We start from the raw sequence: 22,384 nt of genomic DNA, 5'->3' as shown, positions 1-22,384 counted from the left end.
AACTGTGCTGGCACCGATGATGATCACCGTCTACGACGTTACGAAACGGGGGGACCCGGCGCCGTGTGAAAGCCGTCACGTCGCGACGGCGCTCAGTTTGCATTCGTGCGCGCGTTGCTTCGTCGGCAGGTGACCGTGGATTTTTTTTCTTGGAGCTATCCGTCGTGGAAACGTGAGTAATTCATTCAATAAAAAGTAATTCAACCGATCAACCGATAGAATATTTAAAAAAGTAGCGGTAGAGAACTCGACTAGTTAAAATACCAAAAGTTTCAAACCCGCAAACTCAAATACGCGATATTAAAATAAAAAGTGGAATTACTTTACTTTAAACCATGAACATTTCTCAATTAGGTTGATGAGAACCAATCCGAATGCGACGGATGTAACTCGGGATCCTTTGATCTCGATGATACCGGTCGTTGAACAGCTGACCGGCACGAGTCATCCACCGCCGTCGACTCGCGGATTGAATTTTCGAACGCTTCGCGAAGAGATGCGCCGTGCTCTATGAGGACTTTGACCACACTCCATTCTCGACGAAATAACGTCGCCGATCTTTCCCCATCGTCGAGAATTTCGAGCACGTGCGTAATAAAACGATAAGCGGTTGCGTGCGCCCGCGTCACAAATCTGAATCGAATTTAAACTACAGAGGGACTCGGGTTCGTGGAGTGGACTTATCGTCAACGTCAACGTTATCGCAGAGGGTCCATAAAACCGCCTACAGCCGCCTATAGCCCGTTAGATTGTGGATGGTCTTGAGAAGAGGAGCAAGCGTCGCTTTATACTTTATACCGGTAAGTGTCCTTTCGGTAAGTACGCTGTTCCCAGGATCCCGTGAATCGGAAACAGTTAGACAGCGTGTACATTTATACATCTGGTAGGCTCTAAATTGTTAGGATATTTAGATAATATCTACCCGTGCGCGATACATCCGTAGAAATATAATTGACCTATCGATAGAAAACATGTCGTGTAATTGACAAAACTGTGTTATAAATCGTGTTATATTTTTAAGTCAGCGTTATGTGAGACGTTTGAGAACAAATCGTGAATATGATGCGCGAAATTGGACATCAATTACACTCATTTTGATTTTACTGCGTTCCATGAGTAGCCCACTTTTGACATGGCACATATATAATTACTTACAAAATTACGGTGCAATTATTGGTACAATGAAGCGTGTGGGTATATATGTGTGAAATTGAAGGCCAGCGATAATAATGCCTATTAATTCACAAAGTAGACTCAGCAAACAACAAAAGATATATGAACAGCATTTCCCATATGTTCGGAACAAATAACAAGTATTATAAATATTATCGAGCAACATAAATTATTGTTCAGTAGTTCGACAATGTGAAACATATATGCTATATGCTATTAAACTCTTTAACAACTGTTGTAACTTTATCTAATTTAATTGTGAAGAAGAATTAGGTAAAATTAAATGTAGTTTAGAAATATTCCATTTCTTATTGAGTCTTTTCAGAGGGAGAAAGAGAAGGAGAGAAAGACAATCGATAAAATCTCAGTTAACTTTAACGAGTATTCATGGGCACAACTCATATTTAACGAATATTAACGTCAGTTAGTCTAAATAATTGATATTGTTTTTTTAAGAATTAATTATTTTGTAAATCTTGCCCAACTTGATTAATGTATATGTAAATACTTTAATTTTGAAACAATTTATTTCTACCTTAGTTCATTTTAAAACACTTGAAATTTATGACTATAATTAATATTAATAATTTGTCACTTCAGATATTTGTATCCCCATACAGCACACATCTTTCAGAAAGCTTTTTGTAAGATATCTAAAAGATATCTTCTGAAAGATATCTTTTGCCAGAAAGCTTTTTGAAAGATGTTGTGCTACATGGGTCACTACTAATATTTAGAAACATGTTATGACATATTTTCTACAAAAAATAATACTTACGGTATATTCTATTATGTGATTTTTTTTCACAAATAGTATATATATCGCCATTTCATTCTGAAAAAATAAGAAAAACAGAAATTAAACAATTTAAAATATTAATCGCTATTGATGCTATAAGCGGCTTTAATCAGTTGATTATATAAAATAATTATAAATATAAAGATAATTAAGTAAATATTTCTCTATTACTTTTGTATTAATATTGTATTAATATTGTATTGATACTCACGATTCCTAACGTTTTCGCGTATACATCAGAAACACGATGTTGCGACGTGTTTGGTACACCGCTTGTGTATATTTCTTCACCGTTATCTTTACTTGATATAAATGTAAAACTCAAATATATATGAAAACATGTATTTTCTTCTACTTATTTTTCTGTATTGTGTGAGTTGGAGCTTAGCCAGCTTCTAAACAATCTCTAAGATTAGCATATAATTAATTTTTAAGATCACACTTTGTCAAAAATTATTTTAACATTATTCTTAACCTGATATTAATTGTTCTATTAGTAAGCAATATATACTAACAACTTTTTTATATTTTAATTTTTTAATTAGAAGAATTAACGCATTAAATTGGAATGTAAAATATATAAGAGAATTATTTTTTAATGTTATTGATTACTCATTAAATAATCAATTATTAATTTACTTTTTACAAAAGGTTTTCTTCAGTGTTAATAATATAAACTTGTCATTCGTACATTATTAAATTTAAATTAATTAAAATTTAACCGTATATATATATAATTTTAACTGTTGGTTATCATTCATTTTGATGTTAATAAGTCATTTAATTATCAAAATTGTATGCAAGAGAGATTTGACATGTAATGATAATGTTAATGTATATATTTATGCAAATATGGAAACTGGGTTTTATTTAAAAAAAGATTAGATTAAAAAATTTTTATTTTATCCATAATTTTTTAGCAATTTTATCAATAAAAGATAAAAGTTTTTGTTAGTTGTCTCTAACACATGCCGCCACATGTACAAATGTCACATGATTCATCATTATCGAAGTTGTTTTAAGACGTTTCTCAAACCGTGACAGGTACTCGCTTGTCACGTAACGTGTGTATAACACACGTAATCTGGGCGTGGATTGGAATACGAGATTCACCGCATGAACACGCGTTTCCTCCTAAAATGCAGGTTACGCACGATTGTTGAATTCCGAACCTTAATAGTGATATTTGTTCGTTGTTTAATTCTGTTAATATTTAGAAAATATTAACTATTAACAATTGGAACATTATTTTTTAATAAAGTCTTTCTCAAAAATATAAGTTGTCTTAATAAAGACAAATAAAAACCGAAAAAATCTTTATATCATTCTGGATACAATTTTGAGATTTAATTTAGATATATATAGAATGAATTTTACAAATGTAATTGCATGTATATTTCTTTTAATTTATTTATTCATTATCATTTAACACTACGATAGTTTCAAATTGCATTTAGATAGTTTCAGGATTTAAAGACACGATCGTTCTCCTTATGTATCTATATCAGTTTATGCTAACATCAACAACTAGACAACGAAACAAGTGACAGAAAATTCTTGGTAATGAGGAGCGGCATGAAGAACGATTCGACCGTGAACTATAAATTCCGATTAAACAGTCTCAGACATAGATGAAATGAAGATGATGCTCTAAACGATATAAATTGGGTCACCTCGTAAATTGTAGAATGAATTGTCGATCGTGCTCTTATCTTTTATATTTATAACAATACTTTCTATGCATATCGATCATAATTACCAAGCGCAGGATAGTATTCTCCATGATTCTGTGATGCTGGCAGCTTTCACTTTAATGTACTCTATTATGACATGAGGGCACGTGTTTTTAATTACCTCTCTCGCATTAGAATCTAGTTATTGATTTTGTTCACACGTTGAAAGACTTTAAAATATAATCATCACGTATTAAAACATATTTAATATTATCTTTTCTGCCTATATATTAGAGAAAAAAAGATTCCCTTGGGTACATGTATATTTTTATTACAAATCTCCGTGATAAAAACACCATAATAAGTAGATGTTGTTTGTATTATAGTTCAATGACATTTTACGTTAAGTAATTTCCGTGTGATATAATCAAGTTTAAGTACATTGCGCAAAATTGATCTGAATGCTTCGTTCAATTGACATCTATTACCGTCAACTTTGATAACTAATAAGCATCATGCCTTAATTAGACATATTACTTTAAGTAATTTTTTAACATCTAATAAAATTAATAAATCAAAACGCCGTAAATATTTATATAATTATTATAATTTTATTCATATAATTATTATAATTATATTCACATAATAATAGTACATAATTATATTTGTATATAATTATTCTTCTGTTGTCGGCCTCTTGGTTATGCTGCTCACTTTTCTCAGATTACAATCAATCAAATTATTTCTATTACCTAGACTAGACGCTACATTGACACTCATCGTCACTATTTGTAGTCTTTGACTTTAATTGACTGCGCTTTTACGTGAACTAATTTGTAATTTAATTGATGTAATCTAACTTAACAAATGGGGACTATTTTTTATATTTTTATTATCTGAATTTTATACTGAAAATTATATTGGAGCAATTTAAGATGTAAAAAAGAAAAATATTCCTTTAATATCTTTAGAGTTGAAAATACTCTAAGACGCACTTTTATGAAAATTATCTCTTTACACGTGTTACATATACATTGCAAATTTATGTATCGTAATTATGTTACACCATTATATTACTCAATTGCATTATTCCAAAAATGTCAACATAAATTTTTTCATTTAAATTGCCAATTTTTGTGAAAAATGATAATTTATGCGCAGTTACTTTTATTACGTGTTTACAACTGATAGTTTTGCATTAATCACTATCAAACTTGAAAGACTGATTAAAGTTTATCAGGGAAGGGTTGCGTAGCTTTACGAGTTTACGCAATTACACTTAATTAATTCTCGTTGCCTGTGGTGCCGATAATTTCTTTCTTCGCGCATTGCTCATTAAGTTAGCTCCTACCGTGCAGAATTAGTTGTAAAAATTATACAACGTTTTTAACATGAAAAACTATTTTAATATTGCTCCAATTAAAAACAATAAGTTGATCAAAGCCACTGCCAATAAGATAATGCGATTAGAGGAATTGATATATTTGTTCAAATATAAATTTGTCGATAACACACGTGGATACCCCGTATTGTCACTTCTTGTGTCGGATTTCTAATGAAATTATTACGGTTAGAGTCAAGTATGATTACCATTCCACAACAGAAAAGAACTCGTAGTCCACTATCGCAGTGAGCTCCGCGATGTATTTATAGCTCATTAGACTACAAAAATACATGCTTCGTCTCGCACGCATGTCGGAGAACAGGAAATCGAGAAATAAGGTTGCGATGATGCAACTTTCACTGAAGGATTGCCCGTTATACAGGTTATACGGTAAAATTTAAAAAGATATTTCTATAACCGAGAGAAAAATAATAGCGCAATTGTATACGGAATATTTCCTGAAGATGTCTCAATTATACGTGATAGTACGTTACGTTCGCTGCCCGCCTTTGACGGCGATATAGTGAGTCATGTCGATTATAATGTTGTTCAATTCGTGTAATGATTCATTGTGCAATCAATTCATTCACGAGACAGAGAGATCTATGCTTACGCGATTAATCTATATCATTGCTGTGATCTTGTTATCGCTCGATAATATACAATTGTGAGCTCAGGTGTGCGTGATCGTAGGATTATCTAAAAAATAATTATAATTTTGTATAAAAATGTGCAAGAATCGGTTAGCGAAAATTTCTGAGTTGCAAGCAAGCAATGTACGTGCTTTATTAATGTTTTTATTTAAAACTGATACGTTTCTGTAATTTGCGATAACATAAAATTACCATTATTAAACTGTTTTTAACTGTTTGTGGCTAGATATGGTAAAATAGTTATTACTCACAAACTAAAGAGCACAATAGTCTTTCTAAGCGGCCTCTAAACTTTTTTGAATATAATTGTGTATACAATTATATTGAAAGTTGTAAAATATTTTTTTTTTTAGAATTAACGCTGAAAGATTTAAGAGCTAAGATTTAGGAAACAAAGTACACAAATATATTTATCGTTAAAATGCAGATTAGTATGGTTGTTCATATTCACTGTTTATAAAACATTGAAAATTTATTTACTATTTTTATAATGGACTAACTGGTCATTTATCAACTTGAATAATACTTGATTTGTTACACAATATATTGTGTAATATAGCCTCTAGATGATCAATGACGTTATGTAATATTAAATATTGCTTTTTGGATGCTGGATTATAATTTTCTACAACAATTCTGCTAATAAAGATTTGAAAATACTTTATTTTAAGATGATTTGCCGCCATCGTTAAAAATGGATATACCATTTTATAAAATGGTATCCTGATGAAAGAACGTAAGCAACTTCTATCCCCATTGATGAGAGAACCTCAAATTCATCTCCTATACTTAGGATCTATGGCGCCACTGACGGCGCATCTGTCTCATCACCGACAATATAACGGGTGTGCAGTACAAATTCAGTACACACATTTGTCTAATGTTAGAACGTTACATTATGTTATTCTTTAATGTAGAAAAAAAAGACATTACGCATATAATAAATTTATTAAAATAATAATAATAACGATATATGTAATTGATTTTTAATAACAGAAACAACGTTAAATAACAGATTACGTACAGTGTTAATTTTTAATTATTAAAATCAATATTTTTTTTCAATAAAAATTAGAATTGTTTTACAGAACGTTTACTCGAGTAAGTATACAACTCGAGACAACATAACGCGATGTTGTGAAAAATAGTTCATAAACAATTAAATGAGCTAAGTAAGTAGTAATTGAAATAAAGGAAGGTTATCATTAAAAAGTAAAGGACCGTCTTGTGACAGATACATCATATATATATATATATACATATGTTCATTATCATCAAAGATTGAAAGTGCGATATTCGAAACCGGCGTATATATGAGCGAGAAAATATTGATCGTACATGGCGCGTTTCGTTCGTAATTGTGTCGAGCAGCAAATATCGTATAATTTGTTGCTGAATCCAGCGAATCAATTTTTCGCAATTAAGTAACAAGTCTTGTTTGCATTAAATTAAACACACAAAGTAAAAAAAAACAACGGCTTATAAATTTTAAAAATTATAAATAAAATCATAAATAAAATAAGGACAAATTCTATCCATCTACTATTGCTTAGACAACTGCGTCAGGAGTAGAAACCTCCCATTTCCGTCAAGATAATTATGTTTGATGACGTATTGCATCATCAGAGAACCATGAAAATAGAGGTACCTCGTACATTTTGTTCTATCCGTCACTTGCTCGAACACTGCATGAATGTAAACACCATATACTTTGTTATTCTCCACGCGTTTTTATTCTAAAAATTTTGAATAATTGCATTGAATGTACATTATATTCAATGTATTCAAAATTATTTATTAACAATGCTAATATTACTTTTTATTTTGCGTAATAAAGCGCAGGTGTCACGAAAAAATCCCATGAATATAAATGTCGAATATACAATATGTAATTTCGTAAACATAACATTAGATTATTTTTCTAAAATTGTTTTCTAAGCTTATAAATACAATATGAAATTACTTAATGCATCAAGATGATATAGTACGAATTAATTAATATAAACCAATCTAAATGTATAAATTCAATGATTTTTTAAGCCTGTATCAGACTGCATTAGAGATTGAGGATTGCAAATTGAAGATTAGTAATGCAATCAATCAGAACAAAATGGATAAAAGTAAAAATTATTTAATTGAAATTAATCGAATTTTGTCTTTACAATCTTTAATTTTTAGTGCGCAATTTTTTACGGGGTTTATAGATAATTTATAGATAAAGAAAAAATATGTAAAAGGACAAAGCATGTATTACGCATTACGCAATAAAAAAGAAATGTAAAAATATTTTTAGCACATTAAAATTTTATAATCTATTACTACTATGTCTCTATAGAGATATAAATTGTATACAAGTTGTGAATTGACCTTTAGATTTAGAATGAACCGAAAGTATCTCGTAATAGGGCCGGTTCCGCGCCCACATCCAGCCCAACATAATTAAACTCAATATGTGAAATGCCTGAACACAAGATGATGCTTTCTTCCTTGAACAAATATTTTTTACTTTAATGTATAAAACATTAGAATGCAATTAATTTATTTGTCTGTTTAAATTAAGAAAAATTTAATGTCATTAGCTAATAATAATTTAATTTTATACAGGTAATTTATAAATAAAGATGCATTTAGGACATGTGATATTTTTTTTAGTAAATCAGCTTGAACAGAAGAAATATGAAGCATACGATACTCTATATACTTTAGATTTAAGTTGCTTTTGATCATAAGAAGTATCCTATAGCTTTTCGCTTTTGCCACGTGTTGACTTAATATCCTAAAAGTAATGCGAGTAAACACCATTAGTTCAATGAGAAATAGCTTGAGTAAATATAGCCAGCAAGAAGGATATTAAGAAATTCAATGATGTCTTTCAATGGCATTACCTGTCTCTGTTCAAGACAAAAGTTTTTTTTAATATTTCTTATTATATATTTGAGTCTCTTTGTATCTATATTAGTTTATAATACAATTTAAAAGTTTATAATTAATTTATTTTATTACAATTAATAAATTAAATAATTTATTAATTGTAATAAATTTATTAATCATTTAATTAACTTTAAATTTGCAATAAATAAATTAATATAATTTAACTTAGAAATAAAATAGGCGCATATATGATACAGTAATATATTATTTAATAAATTATTATAATATGAAGTAGTATCATTATATATAAAATATTCGAAAAATAACACATAAAATAAACTATGGAGATTATTATTTGTCCGTTACGAAATTTCGTCGAAACGTCGCAAAACTTTATCGTGTTTTGCTTAATCTTGCTGTGTTTCTAGTGAACGTCAAGATCAGTAGATTAAAGCTTTCAAAATCATATCATATAACACAATCATCGGGTTACTATTACATATGTGTTTGAGAATCGGCGACACGCTAATATACAATAACGCGTCTCCGAGAGCACTAATCGATCGAATTCTGAGTCAGCGAAGAAAGGGTGAAGGAAAAGACATGCAAAAAAGAGAGTAATTTTCGCTTCAAATGTTTGCAAGGAAGAATTTTAAACCGGATTTACACATTAACTGAAAAATAATTTTCCACGTCGAAAACAATATCACGTGAAAATTATTGTCTTAATGTTATCAGAAGAAAATTATATACATTTTACAAGATCTTAATAAATTTTAATGTAATTTTTACATATTAATATTAATACTTAATATAATAAGTAATAAATAAATATTTTTACATGTTTATACTCATAATGGTATAATACATTTATTATTCTTATTTATCTAAATTATAATATTTTAAATTTATTATTATTTATATTAAAAAAAATATATTCAAAGCTATACAAGTATTGTGAATCAGATACTTTGTTCAATTTTATAAGATAGAGCTGTGTACATCGTTCTAACATAAATAACAAATTATTTTCGAGTTGAAATCTATCGATTGATCGATTATTGTCACCTTCGAAGTTTGGCGTTAAGGTTCAAAGTAACCAATTATCAACAAATATTAATACTGAAATATTATTACCAAATACTGAAAAAATTGTACAAATTATTTATTTCTGGTATGTTTAGCTATATTGAAAGAAGCTAATATTCCTGTAAGTCTTGATAAAATATGAAGTATCTTGATATGGATTATAAAAATAGCAATATAGTGCTATTGATTATTTGATATAACGATAAATTATCACTGAATCATTATAAATAGTAATACTAAAAAGTTGCATTTTATATTTATAAGTTTTGAAATATTACATTAATTATGATCAGAGATGGAAAATAACACATTACAAGTAGCATATTTTTAATAAATAATAATTTGGTAATAATTTTTATTTGGTGACAATTTTTTACAGTATTAATGATAACGAGTTTTCTATATCAATTTAGTTTTATGGTACATAGAAGACTAATAGTATTTCTAGAAATCTTTTCTGTGAGTAACAATAGCCATATAACGTCGTTGCTTGCACTTTTCATTTCTAATTTTTAATTCTAATGTGTTTAGATAATAAACAGTTATACCTATGTATATCTTTATTATTAATATATTTTTTCAGTATTTAAAATATTGTATATAAAATACATAATATGTATATAAAATACATAAAAGTTATGAGAAAATATTTATAACTTTTATCTATTTTAGGGTTTTTGAAATATGTAAAGGAAACGTGACTTATGCTACTAACATGTTAAACGTAAAACTATATATATACAAATGACTAACACGTTATAATGCTTGGTATAGGTCGAGATATTTTTGCAGAATGCACTAAGTCAGCGTGAAAAATGTTTCCGCGGTTCTGCCAGGCTAATTTACATACCAAGATATACGTAACATGTTAACGAGACGTAACCTTGTCATAATTCACACAAATTTGTGTGTTTAAAAAAAAATATTTATCGAACTCGTCCCAGATAATTATTAGAAACGAGGCTGAAGTATACTAGATGTTTTGTGATAATTCTGTTGCAACATAATTAAAATTTAATGTTTATGGAATTTGCCAATCTAACGTGCTAAATTGAAAGTTACTTAACTGTGCTACTCTTGATTACAGAAAGCAAACGCGAATGATAAAATAATCTCAGAATAAATGATCTCTTTCGATAACAAGTTTTAGAGTATACCTAGAAACATATAATCTTATCACGACGCAGACTTAGTGGACTTCTTATCAGCGATCAATATGTAGTGTCCTAATACATGCAGTATCTCTTCTCGTTTTTATCACAGTATATTCGTATTCAAATAAATAAAATAATTATCAAAGAAAATAAATATGTATGTTAAAAATCCTGAAACTGATCTTTTGACAAATTTAAAGTCCCTTTATGCAATCGAAATGTTGTTAATAAGAGAAGTTAATTGATATATGCACTTGTTTTTGTTTCTAGACCCTGAAGACAGCTCATCCTACAAGATGCAATGTGAAATGTCTATTTCTTGTATCTAAGCTTGTATCGACTTTGCACAACAATCTCTCGATCAATAAATCGAATTACGGATATTGACTGATCTCGTAAAGGTAGCTTGAAATGTAGGGCAACTGAATCAATTTATGTACCGAAAGATCAACGGTAGACCTGTCTTTAGCGTATGACACCTGAGCGTTTTTAAACGATTTCAAATCTTACGAAAAACAAAGCACATTGAAAAAGATGTCGCCAAACGAGGAGAGGATACCGCCGACGATATGTCCCAAGACGGAGACGGATTGTAACGTGAAAAATCGATTGGCGAACGGTAAAACGGTAAAGAATCATGAAACAGCGACCCAGAAGAACGATGACTCGACATTACAGACTGAGTATGTACCGAGGATAAAGTGGCTGGATCTCTGCGCACAATTCTTCATACACGCCGGTTGTCTATACGGATTTTATCTGGTGCTCACACAAGCGAAACTGCTTACAACACTATGGGGTAGGCCAATTTATTGAATCACATGCGTGTTTAATTGCACCAATTTTTATGATTTCAACATTGTAATAGAAATACTGACTCGTACTTTTTATGAAGAAAAGATTTAAACATCACCCTGTAAAGGTTTATAATTTTGACATAAATATTTTTACATCTTTAAAATAATATAGCATACATTTGAACTTGTTCTCGCGCTTTAAAATACGATTTATAATCTCGGTATTGCTTATCAGATAGATGGAGATAAATTTATATAATCTGCATACATAGAATTTAATTTTGCAATCTAATTAAAATATTTGAGTTTACAAATTAGTTTACAAGCTACCATTTCGTATCATATTACAATAAATAAGAAGAGAATAACTAACATTATTTTGTTTATTACATACCATTTTCTAGCTAAAATTTTTTTTAATTTATATTATATTTTATCACTTTATAATAATAACTAATATAACTCAAGTTTAGTACACATAAAAAAAAACTTTTATTTTTATTTTTATTTTTGTTCAAAAATTTTCTAGCACTTAAGTGCACGAATTAACGTTTCTAGCACTTAAGTGCACGAGTCAATGTTATAATTATTTTGTTTGTTACCATAAAACAATTTTTGAAATATGAGAACTTTGGAAGTAAATTGTGATTGATAGCGCAAAAATGTAGGTCGTGCCGGTAATTTTACGTCATTTGCGAGTTAATCACAATAATATCAGCTGTAATTCTGACGCTGTAACACTTGACCGAGTACTACACCGAGCATTTGCTATAGGCGGATCTGTCATTTTTTAAACACGTTTTTCCACGCCCTGCAGTATGTATAGAAGAGAGCACGCAATCCATTCAAGCGAAATTATGTCGTTGTAACAATTTATAAATGTCTTATCTCTATTATGTACAAAGTTTTTCTTATACTCGAGATTGGAATGTCGATAGTCGAGAGAGAAAATAATCGTAATAATTATTTTTTATCTTATAAACAATATATTCAGAACGCGCTTATAAAGCAGTTAGTTATTACGGCGTTTTCTCACCATTCTGTCTTTATTAGTAAAACAAAAATGGAATAATAAAAAAGCGTAACATCTTTAGAAGCTTTCTGAATATGGATTAATGGACAAACATTGGTGTTGAAACTTTATATATATATATATATGTGCTATTATATTTATCATATTTTTGTTATAATTGCTTGACACAATTTTGTAATTTCGTTTTTACCGTGTTATTTTCTTATTAATTATTATTGAAAGATCGGTTGCCGGTACCGCGAAAGCCAGTGTTAAACGTCATTATGCACGTGCGAGTATCAAGACGCTCGAAATAAATTTGCGTCACACACAGTCGAGTATATCTATATTCTGCAAGTTGAATCACACACGCGACATTGGCCGTGGAAAATGAATGACAGGACAGTAGCAACACACATGGTTATGAAAGCACTTAGGAGAAAAGCCTGATAATGAGACGGGTTACGTAAACATACGTGTTTGCATTCGATCACTGACGTTTAAAACCGGCACCTACATCCTGCTGGCGCGGGGATCCAGTAAAACGGAAGAATAAACCGCGATAACGATATCGTGTCTCGGATTTCTGCATTCGGTTGCATTGCTCTGTGACACGGCGAATGTAACGTCTCAATTTTCATATCTAAAAAATGCGATAGAAGAAAAGATAACTATTACAGTATCGTTAAAGTATAACTTATGTATAAATATTTCTTACGTAATTAACAATTTGTTTCTTCCGTTTGAAGATTATTCATCTTTGTAAAGTTGTATCAGGAGCATCTAGAAAATGGTATAAGGATAAGCAAAATGTAAAAATATAAAAATAAAATGTTGAATTTATAATTAAACAAAGTCACCATGTGCAACAAATTTTTAATTTTTTTAACAAAAATAATAAATAAGCTCGCAAAATCTAATTTAGTAAATAGTAAAATATTTGAATGTTGCTGTTCTACCTTAATCAATTATGATGTATACTTTTCTGAAAATGTTTTGATGAATATTATCTTTTATTTACAGTATTCATGACGATTTATACATCTGGGTTTGGTATTACGGCTGGCGTTCACAGATTATGGTCGCATAAGGCGTACAAAGCAAAATGGCCTCTGCGTCTACTTTTAGCCTTCCTCTTCACGATAACAGGACAGGTGTGTAAACCATGCAACAGTAATAAACTTTGTATATAATAATGTTTCCCTGTTACTGTTATGATAAAATCGTGACGCATCGCTCTCAGATAAAATTCATATTAAGTAAATATGAGTTACATTAAAAATTACGTTTATCTGTCTAATTAATTAAAAAGCAAATTAATGATTTTTTAAACAATGTTACTTTTGTGCAGAGAGATGTGTATACATGGGCACTGGATCACAGGGTACATCACAAATATAGTGAAACCGATGCAGATCCCCATGACGTGAGGAGAGGTTTCTTCTTTGCTCATGTAGGATGGCTTTTTACGACACCGCATCCCGACGTCGTCGCCAAACGCAACGCGGTCGATATGAGCGATCTAGAAGCCGATCCCATAGTTATGTGGCAAAAAAGGCAAGAGACTTATGGTACTCGTTGGTTCATATGGTTTCTCTCAATGTATCTAAAAAAAATATATATACGTAAGAAAAAATATAATAATATTAAAATTTAATTGTAATTTTTAAATATTTACTACAATTAAACTTCAATATTACAAGAAATATTATAATAAACATTTGAGATTAACAATGATAAGTTTTTTTCTGTGAGTGTCCGGCTGTAAAGGGGAATATATATTCTGTCAGTAAACGTTTATTCTATCTTTTACTATTTTTATGTTGTTCGATTTATGTTATCCTTTTGCAATACAATTAATTTTATGTTAATTTATTCATAGATGGTATTTACCTCTATTTGCGCTTCTGACTATTGCACTACCAGTGGGAATTCCTTGTTACATCTGGTCGGAATCCTTGTGGAACTCGTTCTGGGTGAACTTCAATCTTCGCTTCTGCATCAATTTGAACATAGCCTTCTGCGTCAATAGTGTGGCGCACATGTGGGGACAGAAACCCTATGATAAGTATGTATTGAGTTACGAAAATCTATCGAAAATCACCGCAGCGATTGAAAATGGACAATTATTTAATCTGATGAATTTTTTATACGCCACGATATTTCTACGTATTATGATCGTAGGAACATCTCGCCGGTGGAGAACATTGCGGTGTCGATCGCGGCGCTCGGCGAGGGATATCACAATTATCATCATGTGTTTCCATGGGACTACAAGACCGGCGAGCTGGGTGATTACCCATTCAATCTTACCACCGCCTTCATCGACGCGTTCGCGCGAATTGGTTGGGCCTACGATCGGAAGTATGTCTCGCCAAATATGATTCGTCGCAGAGCGTATCGATGTGGCGATGGGAGTCACATTTGGGGTTACGGCGATGCCGACATCTCGAAAGAAGATCTGGCAGAACTGGATATGATGGATAATTACGAGCTGTGAGACTGATAATCTCAACGCGGGAATATGTCCTGATCAGATTCTCTCGGATGAATTGAACAAATACGTTGAGAAACATCTTCTAATCCATATTAGAATACTGTACTAGTTAATATACATACACACGTGGACCATGTAAAGTCTTTTTCAAAGACTCAGGCTTACCGTAATAATTGAAAGATATTTTAATTGCAAGTTGATAAAAGCGCAGTTAACTCTCGATTATAATCAGTGATTAACAAATAAACAATTTTAATTGCAACAATCATGAATCATTCATAAAATTCATTGTAGAATAAATACACATTGGTTGTTTATTTATTATATATTTTAAGAATTTATTAGAAGAATTATATTGCATTGTTTGTTGCAATAAGATAATAAAATTTTACTGTCGCAGTAAAATAATAAAAACATGCATTGATAAATTATAATATTACATAATCGAGGGTTCATTGCTTGATACAAAGGAAGCCAATACATATTGTTACGTTTTATATAATCCGTATATTCGTTACTTTGTATAATTGTTATTTGTTGTAACTAATTACACAGGTACACAAAGAAATGGTCGTTACTGGGACGCCACTAGTCAATCTCTATGTATTTTGACGTGTTAAACACGAATCCAGTGTCAGAATTATTTGCCTTTTTTTAATCAAAAAATGGCCTTAAAAATCTTAAAAATTGTAATAATTTCGCTGCAAGTGGAAAATGGTGGGCAATGGAGCAATTCTGACACCGAATTCGTGTTTAGTACGTCAAAATACATAGAGATTGACTAGTGAGGTTCCAGTAACAGAACACTTCTTTTTTTGTGTGCTTGTGTTATTGAAATTTCTATTATACTGACGCAAAGTACAATAATCTAAATAGAGAGATCCGTTGTATATTGGAATGTCTATGATAAAATTGCGTATATTCTTAAAATATTTTTCTTTAGCGAGGAAATGGCATTCATGAGTTGTTTTTGACGATTTGTGCTATTGAAAAAAGGATAAAAATAAAATTGCTACATAATATTAAGATGATTTTTTAAACAAATCTTTTTCTTATATTTCATGTGTTTTATACAATAACGAAATTATAATAAATATTTCGTTAAAATTTGAAATAGATGTCAGGACATGTAAATCCTGATGATATAAAATTTTTAAATATAATTTGCTTTTAAGATAAAATTATTTTATATAATAATAAGGTATACTTTTTTGTATTCTTACGTTTAATTTCACGCTTTATATTTTGGTATCTTAAAATATCACACCGACCAATTAGTTTAAACAGATTGTAAATGATAATATTTATGGTGCCTTTTATAAGATATTTTTTCCAACACAGTTCCTACATTGTTCACTGGCGAATTCTATTGTTATATGCATATGTATCCTTAATTATGTGTTAAATATGTTTAATATTTAATACTGTATATTGAGATATTAATATGTTACAATATAATATGGAAATTTTATGTGCAATTTGGAATTTAAAAGTTACCCTATAAAATCTTATTTAAAAAATATGTACAAGTTTATAATTTACATATAGAAAATAATGATACATAAAATAAATAATTATGAAATAATAAATAGGAATGTAGTTACGAAAAAAACTTTTCTTTCAAAAAACATTTTTTTAAATGACAAAAAGAAATAAAAAATGGTTGGCATAAATTATTTTAATAATATTATTTGGATTTAAAATAATAGCGCCAAATTTTACAAGAAAAAATATACAATGAGAATTATACACGATACATACTAACATAAAGAAATTATCAAAATTGAAACAAATGTTTAAACAATTTTTTTAAAAACTGATTTTAAATAAATTAATAGTTCTATTACTACGAAAAAAATTCATAAAAATCATGCTAATGCATACTAAAACAATAATAATTAAGTAACAATTTTTAAAAGACGTGTAAATAAATCTCCCAAATATAATTGTAAGATTAAACGAACTTACCTAGTGAAGTTCAATCTAAATTATGTCGAAACTTCGTCCAGATGAATAATAATCACGTGGAAGCGCGACTACATTATTATTCATCCAAACGAGGCCTAAGATATAATCTATATTTTATAGACACAATTGTTGAAGGTGATATAAAGAATAGAAGATTTTGCAACACAAAAAATAAAAAATTGTAATATGCGTGAGAACAAGAAATTTACTGTATGTCACGCATGTCTGATTGATAAACGCAACAAAAAAGAAAATAGAGGAAATGACAAGGAAAAAATAATTTATTCCCGTTGATAATGAAATTCTGAATAGGGTTATAAGGCCAGAACGTTTTTAACATTACGTTTGCCATGTAGTTCTTTTTCAATCTTCCAGAAGAGCATTTCAGTGCGATGAGTTTCAACAAGTAAGTAAAATAGATATATTTATATTTTAAAAAAAGAATGTGTACAAACCCTCTTATTTTTTTATTTATCTTTTATCTCTCTCGTCTTACTTTTATTCAATAAAATATTCAAAAAATCTATTGTTCAAATTTAAATTTGACTTTAACTTTTTAATCACTGTATCAAAATATATTATATAGTTTGTTTATAATGCATTAATAATGCATTATTAAAGAAAAAAAATTATAAAAAATGTTTTGAATTTTTATAAAAATTTATAATTCTTTAATTGTTTTGTATTAATTAATCTTATTCTATTTGGCTACTGTAATACGTCTCAGTAAAATATTTTAATTATATATGCTACGTTATCAAGTGGCAATCAATTTTTCCAAAAAATGTTTATATTAACTTTAGATTCTTATATTAATAGTTATGATGTAAGCATGGAAACCACAGTAGAAACTAATAGTAACACTAGCATTAGCAAGAGCAACAATGAAATGGCAAAAAGAAATATAAACTGGGCAGCAGTGCTTTACTACATTTATCTCCATGCTTTAGGAATTGCCGGATTATATTTTTTGTTCAGCAAAGCAAAATGGATAACAGTATTTTATTGTAAGTATTGCTAATCCTTACATAAAAATTATTAAAAAATAAAAAAAGGTATAAAAATGATATAAAAACATAAAGTACAAATGTAAAATAATATAAATATAAAAATATAAATATAAATTAAATTAAGTTAAATAAAATTAATTCATTTTGGAATAGTAACAGAAATAGTCTTTTTGTAAAAAAGTGTTAACATCAAATTACTCTGAATATCTTGCAAATATAAGCTTTAAATATGCATTTACTATTAATAAAAAGGTTTTCCATGTTAAAATATTATTTTTTTATAATAGTTCTTTTTATGATCATTTATGGTTGTCATGGACAAATAATCTAATATTTTGTTGATTTGTAGTTTTATTTCTCATCACAATCAGTTCCATAGGATTAACAGCGGGTGCACATAGACTGTATGCACATCAAACATTCGTCGCGATAGGACAACTCAGACTTTTCATAATGCTAGCTCACACTATGGCAGGCGTGGTAAAAGATTTTTTGTTATATATTAATAAGATTCAATATTATTTAAATATACGAATAGTTTAATATCATTGTGTTAACTAATAAAAAATATATATTAAGATAAATTTAAAAATAAAAAATTTCTATGTTATGGCAGTAATATGTTATTTTCTAATATTTATATTTTTTAGATATTTTGTAATATTTAAATATACTTTTTCTGGCTATTAAAATATTTCATATATTGTTTATATTTATTCGCCGCTTAACATTTTTGCTACACCTTTAAAAAATGTGATTTTTGTAAAATTTTTAGTAGTTTTATTTTATTTAATGTATATATATATATATATATATATATAATTAGATTGTACACAATTACAATTATCATCATCATTTATACATTTATGACATTGTTCTTATGAAAATCAAAGTCATGTTCATCATCATATTTCAAAGTCATGTCTACAGTAGGTGAGAACGAACATGTTAATTGACTATGATAATTGCAAAGTCAATGCAAATTTAAAAACATGTAATGACTATATGTGATGCAAGTTTGTCCAATATGTATTACAATAAATTGTTAGCATTGCATATATTTAAAAAAATGATAAAAAATATAAATTATAAAAATAACTATATTTAAATTTGTTTGTTTTGAGGGTTCGATATATAATTGGGTATTTTGGCATCGGATGCATCATAAATATTATGGCACTGAGAGAGACCCGTATAATCATAAGAAAGGATTCTTTTACTCTCATGTGATCAGTAATATCTTGTCAGTACCTTCTGACTTGAAAAAATATGCGAGAGATATCGATATGCGCGATGTTGATAGCGATGGATACGTTTGGATGCAACAAAAGTATGTCTTTAATTACATATATGTATAATTCAAAATATTTTATAAATTAACTTTTTTTTTATTTTCTTTTCTTCTTTATATTATAGAAAATCACATAAAAATACACAGAGAAAAAGATTTTTTTAGATTTAATAAACAATTTTATTAGATTATTCCAAAGCATATATTTCTTTGGTTTTAATCAATTTTATACATATTTCTTTAGATTTAATTAATTTAATTCTTTAGATTTATAAAATTTATTAGAAACAAAGAAATATATGCTTTAAAATAGTCAAACAAAACAGTTTATTAAATTTAAAGAAATCTATCTCTCTGTGTAAGATTATTTATAATTTCCTATTATGTGTTTCGTCAATACACTTAGTTTTTAGTTTGCTTTTCTATCAAGTTTTAGTTATTCAATTCTCTAATTACACATATTTAGTTTTAATCAATTGCCATATTTTTTCATTATTTTATTCTCCTTTGCCACATATAATAAATATGTTCCATATATAATAAATTAATCTATCTATTTAATTGTTACAAAAATATAATTGTTAAAACATTATAGGTCGTATTACATACTGTTTATTGTGTTTGGATTTTTACTGCCTATCAACGTGGCTATAAAATATTGTGATGAATCATATGTGAATGCGTTTTTAATTATTGGCGCAGCGCGATTACTGATTACCACCAATATTTCATGGCTTGTGAATAGTGCCTTACTAGTCTGGGGCCTGAAGGAAGGGGCTAAGTTAATATTTATTTTTGATACTTTTTGTTTTCCTACACACTACTTTAAAATGACAAAAATCACGATACCGTTCTTATTGATGAGAATGGTATACGTTGCATGTAGCGCTTAATGAAAGCATTCAAAAAATTACATTAATAAGATTTAGATGTATTTTTTCTTTCTTAATAATTTATTGTATTTATGATTATAATAGCGTAATCTTTGTTAAGTTTGTTTTTAGTCTGACATTTGACATTAATGTTTTAGATTTCCAGTCGATGACAATTCTGTCTTTTTCTTGTCGAAGTCATACTGGATGAATTATCATTACATGATACCATGGGACTGGAAAAGTGGTGAATTTGGCAATTACGAAAGAGGATTTATTACCTTCATTATCAAGATGTTTTATGAACTTGGTTTCATCAATCAGATGAAAACCGCTACCTGCAATGATGTGCGAGAAGCTCTCTACAAAGTCGCTACATCGGAGATGACGATGGATGAAGCTCTGTCAAAAGTAAAAGAGTCTGCGGAAGACGCCGCTCTCAGAGACAAACTAATGTATCGCCATTAAGAAAGTCAATCTGTAAACAAATAAATTAATTTAATTAAATTATTAAATTTAATTGTGCGTGAGATAGTTTGTAAACTTGCAAGAGTAATTTTTTAAAAATTGTACACAATATGCAAAACAAATATCTTGTTACATCATTATAAAATTTCTTATACATGTATTGTTTCTATCATAATTAAAATATAGCCTAATAAATTTATCATTTAATAAAAAAAGAATACTTGTCAAATTAAAATATTAACTAACCACTATATTTCTACATTGCGTAACTAATAATCAAATTGACATTTGAATCAAAGCAAAGTGTAAGCACTAAATATTTTATTTTGTAGTTATTACCAAGACAGCTTGTATAATACAATACAATCGTGTGATTTCTTTTATTTAATTGTAAGAATAATTTTTATAATTTTATGACCCTGGGCGAATTCTCCTATTATTTTATGTGCTCATACTAGACGAACAGGTGGTTCCAAAAGAAATATTATTTAAATTATCGAGAATTTGATATAAAATAAAATATATTTGTAATTAAATAAGCGACTTACAATCTTAAAGAATGTGCTAACAGTATTAAAATAATTGTTGCTGTCAACAGTATTAATTTAAGTTCTATAAAATAAATATAAATTAATGTAACGTTTGATTAATTTAGTGCACTTACAAAATCGCAATGTCGCGTTTTGCATTTCCAACCCATATAATATTTTGGGCAATTATAATGTTAATGATCTTCCATTTAGGTTTAAATGTCGCCTTCCTAAACATTTTATTCCATTAAATTCTCAGGACTATTTGGAGTAGTATTTATTCTAACATAAATTTCTTCTATCAATCTATACTGCATAATCGGCTGAATGTTATAACTCTTTTATATTAATTCATAGGCCTTCATTCGTGTGCATGTATGTATTAATATTTAATAAATTTTATTTTTATTTATTTAAGTATGCCTTTTGTACTTAAATCTTATATTTAAATTACTAATATAATTCTTACTTTATATGACTGGGTTTTTCCCTCTAGTTATTTATTTATTTAACTTAGTTGTAAATTAATTGTTTGCGTGCAGACACCCAAATAATTAATTTATATTTTACCTGTATGTTTTTTTAGATATTGCTCCAACATTATAGTCCAACTATACAAACTTAATCTTATATAACGCTTATTTCTTTCTTTTCAGCACCTGTTGTGTGTAATTGTACTTATTTTTAGCTTTATTTTAGTTATTCTTTCAGTTCTACCTTCGCTTCTCTTCTTTCACATGACTTGGGTTTTTTGCAAGTTTTTTTCCTTAATTTGTATTTTGGATATAATCGGCCTGTCCAATATCATATACAGAAGATTCAACATTATTATTTCTACATTTTTAATACAGGTAAAGGGCGGCGATCTCGATATTGTAATCTTTACTAGATTGGATTCAACAACAAAAAATCGGTCAGCATTGCATTGTACGCCCGACTGTAAAAGAATATACTCAGTTTTAAACATCTATTGTGTATTTTATCATTCCTCGCATCCTAGAAGTATATCACTCCTACATATTATATTAATATAATATATAATACAAAAGAAAAAAATGATAAATTAATATAAACGTATATCAAGCACTCATCACGTGCAGCAATATCATATTAAATAATTACGTTTACTTTAATTTACAATAT

General features: G+C 28.7%; 2 protein-coding genes and 1 long non-coding RNA gene across 3 annotated transcripts; 2 read left to right on the top strand and 1 right to left on the bottom strand.

Moving 5' to 3' along the window:
* Nucleotides 1-21: 21 nt before the first annotated feature.
* Nucleotides 22-16,580, top strand: LOC105832721 (acyl-CoA Delta(11) desaturase). The gene is made up of 8 exons (XM_012673907.3): nt 22-172; nt 355-587; nt 656-800; nt 11,067-11,595; nt 13,629-13,759; nt 13,957-14,162; nt 14,488-14,673; nt 14,790-16,580. The coding sequence occupies exons 4-8, from the start codon at nt 11,331-11,333 to the stop codon at nt 15,103-15,105; spliced, it is 1,104 nt and encodes a 367-aa protein (XP_012529361.1). The 5' UTR covers nt 22-172; nt 355-587; nt 656-800; nt 11,067-11,330; the 3' UTR covers nt 15,106-16,580.
* Nucleotides 11,625-13,697, bottom strand: LOC105832722. Its single transcript, XR_001138755.2, has 3 exons — nt 13,565-13,697; nt 13,324-13,388; nt 11,625-13,248 (listed from the first exon to the last, which is right to left on the bottom strand). It is a non-coding gene; the product is annotated as an uncharacterized LOC105832722 (long non-coding RNA).
* An 802-nt stretch (nt 16,581-17,382) lies between the features above and the next one.
* LOC105832724 (acyl-CoA Delta(11) desaturase) lies at nt 17,383-21,658 on the top strand. The gene is made up of 6 exons (XM_012673911.3): nt 17,383-17,476; nt 17,890-18,077; nt 18,430-18,560; nt 19,205-19,410; nt 19,967-20,152; nt 20,402-21,658. The coding sequence occupies exons 1-6, from the start codon at nt 17,463-17,465 to the stop codon at nt 20,709-20,711; spliced, it is 1,035 nt and encodes a 344-aa protein (XP_012529365.1). The 5' UTR covers nt 17,383-17,462; the 3' UTR covers nt 20,712-21,658.
* Nucleotides 21,659-22,384: the final 726 nt, after the last annotated feature.

Source organism: Monomorium pharaonis, chromosome 8 (genome assembly GCF_013373865.1).
Source record: "Monomorium pharaonis isolate MP-MQ-018 chromosome 8, ASM1337386v2, whole genome shotgun sequence".
NCBI classification, from domain to species: domain Eukaryota; kingdom Metazoa; phylum Arthropoda; class Insecta; order Hymenoptera; family Formicidae; genus Monomorium; species Monomorium pharaonis.
Note: the sequence above shows the minus strand (reverse complement) of the source record. Positions and strands in the feature narration are given on the sequence as shown.

Excerpts from the sequence above, each read along its gene's own strand:
- LOC105832721 (XM_012673907.3), top strand. The coding sequence starts at position 11,331 with ATGTCGCCAAACGAGGAGAGGATACCGCCGACGATATGTCCCAAGACG. Across the intron at positions 13,760-13,956 it reads TCTTCACGATAACAGGACAG|AGAGATGTGTATACATGGGC; the intron begins GTGTGTAAACCA and ends ACTTTTGTGCAG. Across the intron at positions 14,674-14,789 it reads GGACAGAAACCCTATGATAA|GAACATCTCGCCGGTGGAGA; the intron begins GTATGTATTGAG and ends TTATGATCGTAG.
- LOC105832724 (XM_012673911.3), top strand. Across the intron at positions 18,078-18,429 it reads ATGGATAACAGTATTTTATT|TTTTATTTCTCATCACAATC; the intron begins GTAAGTATTGCT and ends GTTGATTTGTAG. Across the intron at positions 18,561-19,204 it reads CTCACACTATGGCAGGCGTG|GGTTCGATATATAATTGGGT; the intron begins GTAAAAGATTTT and ends GTTTGTTTTGAG.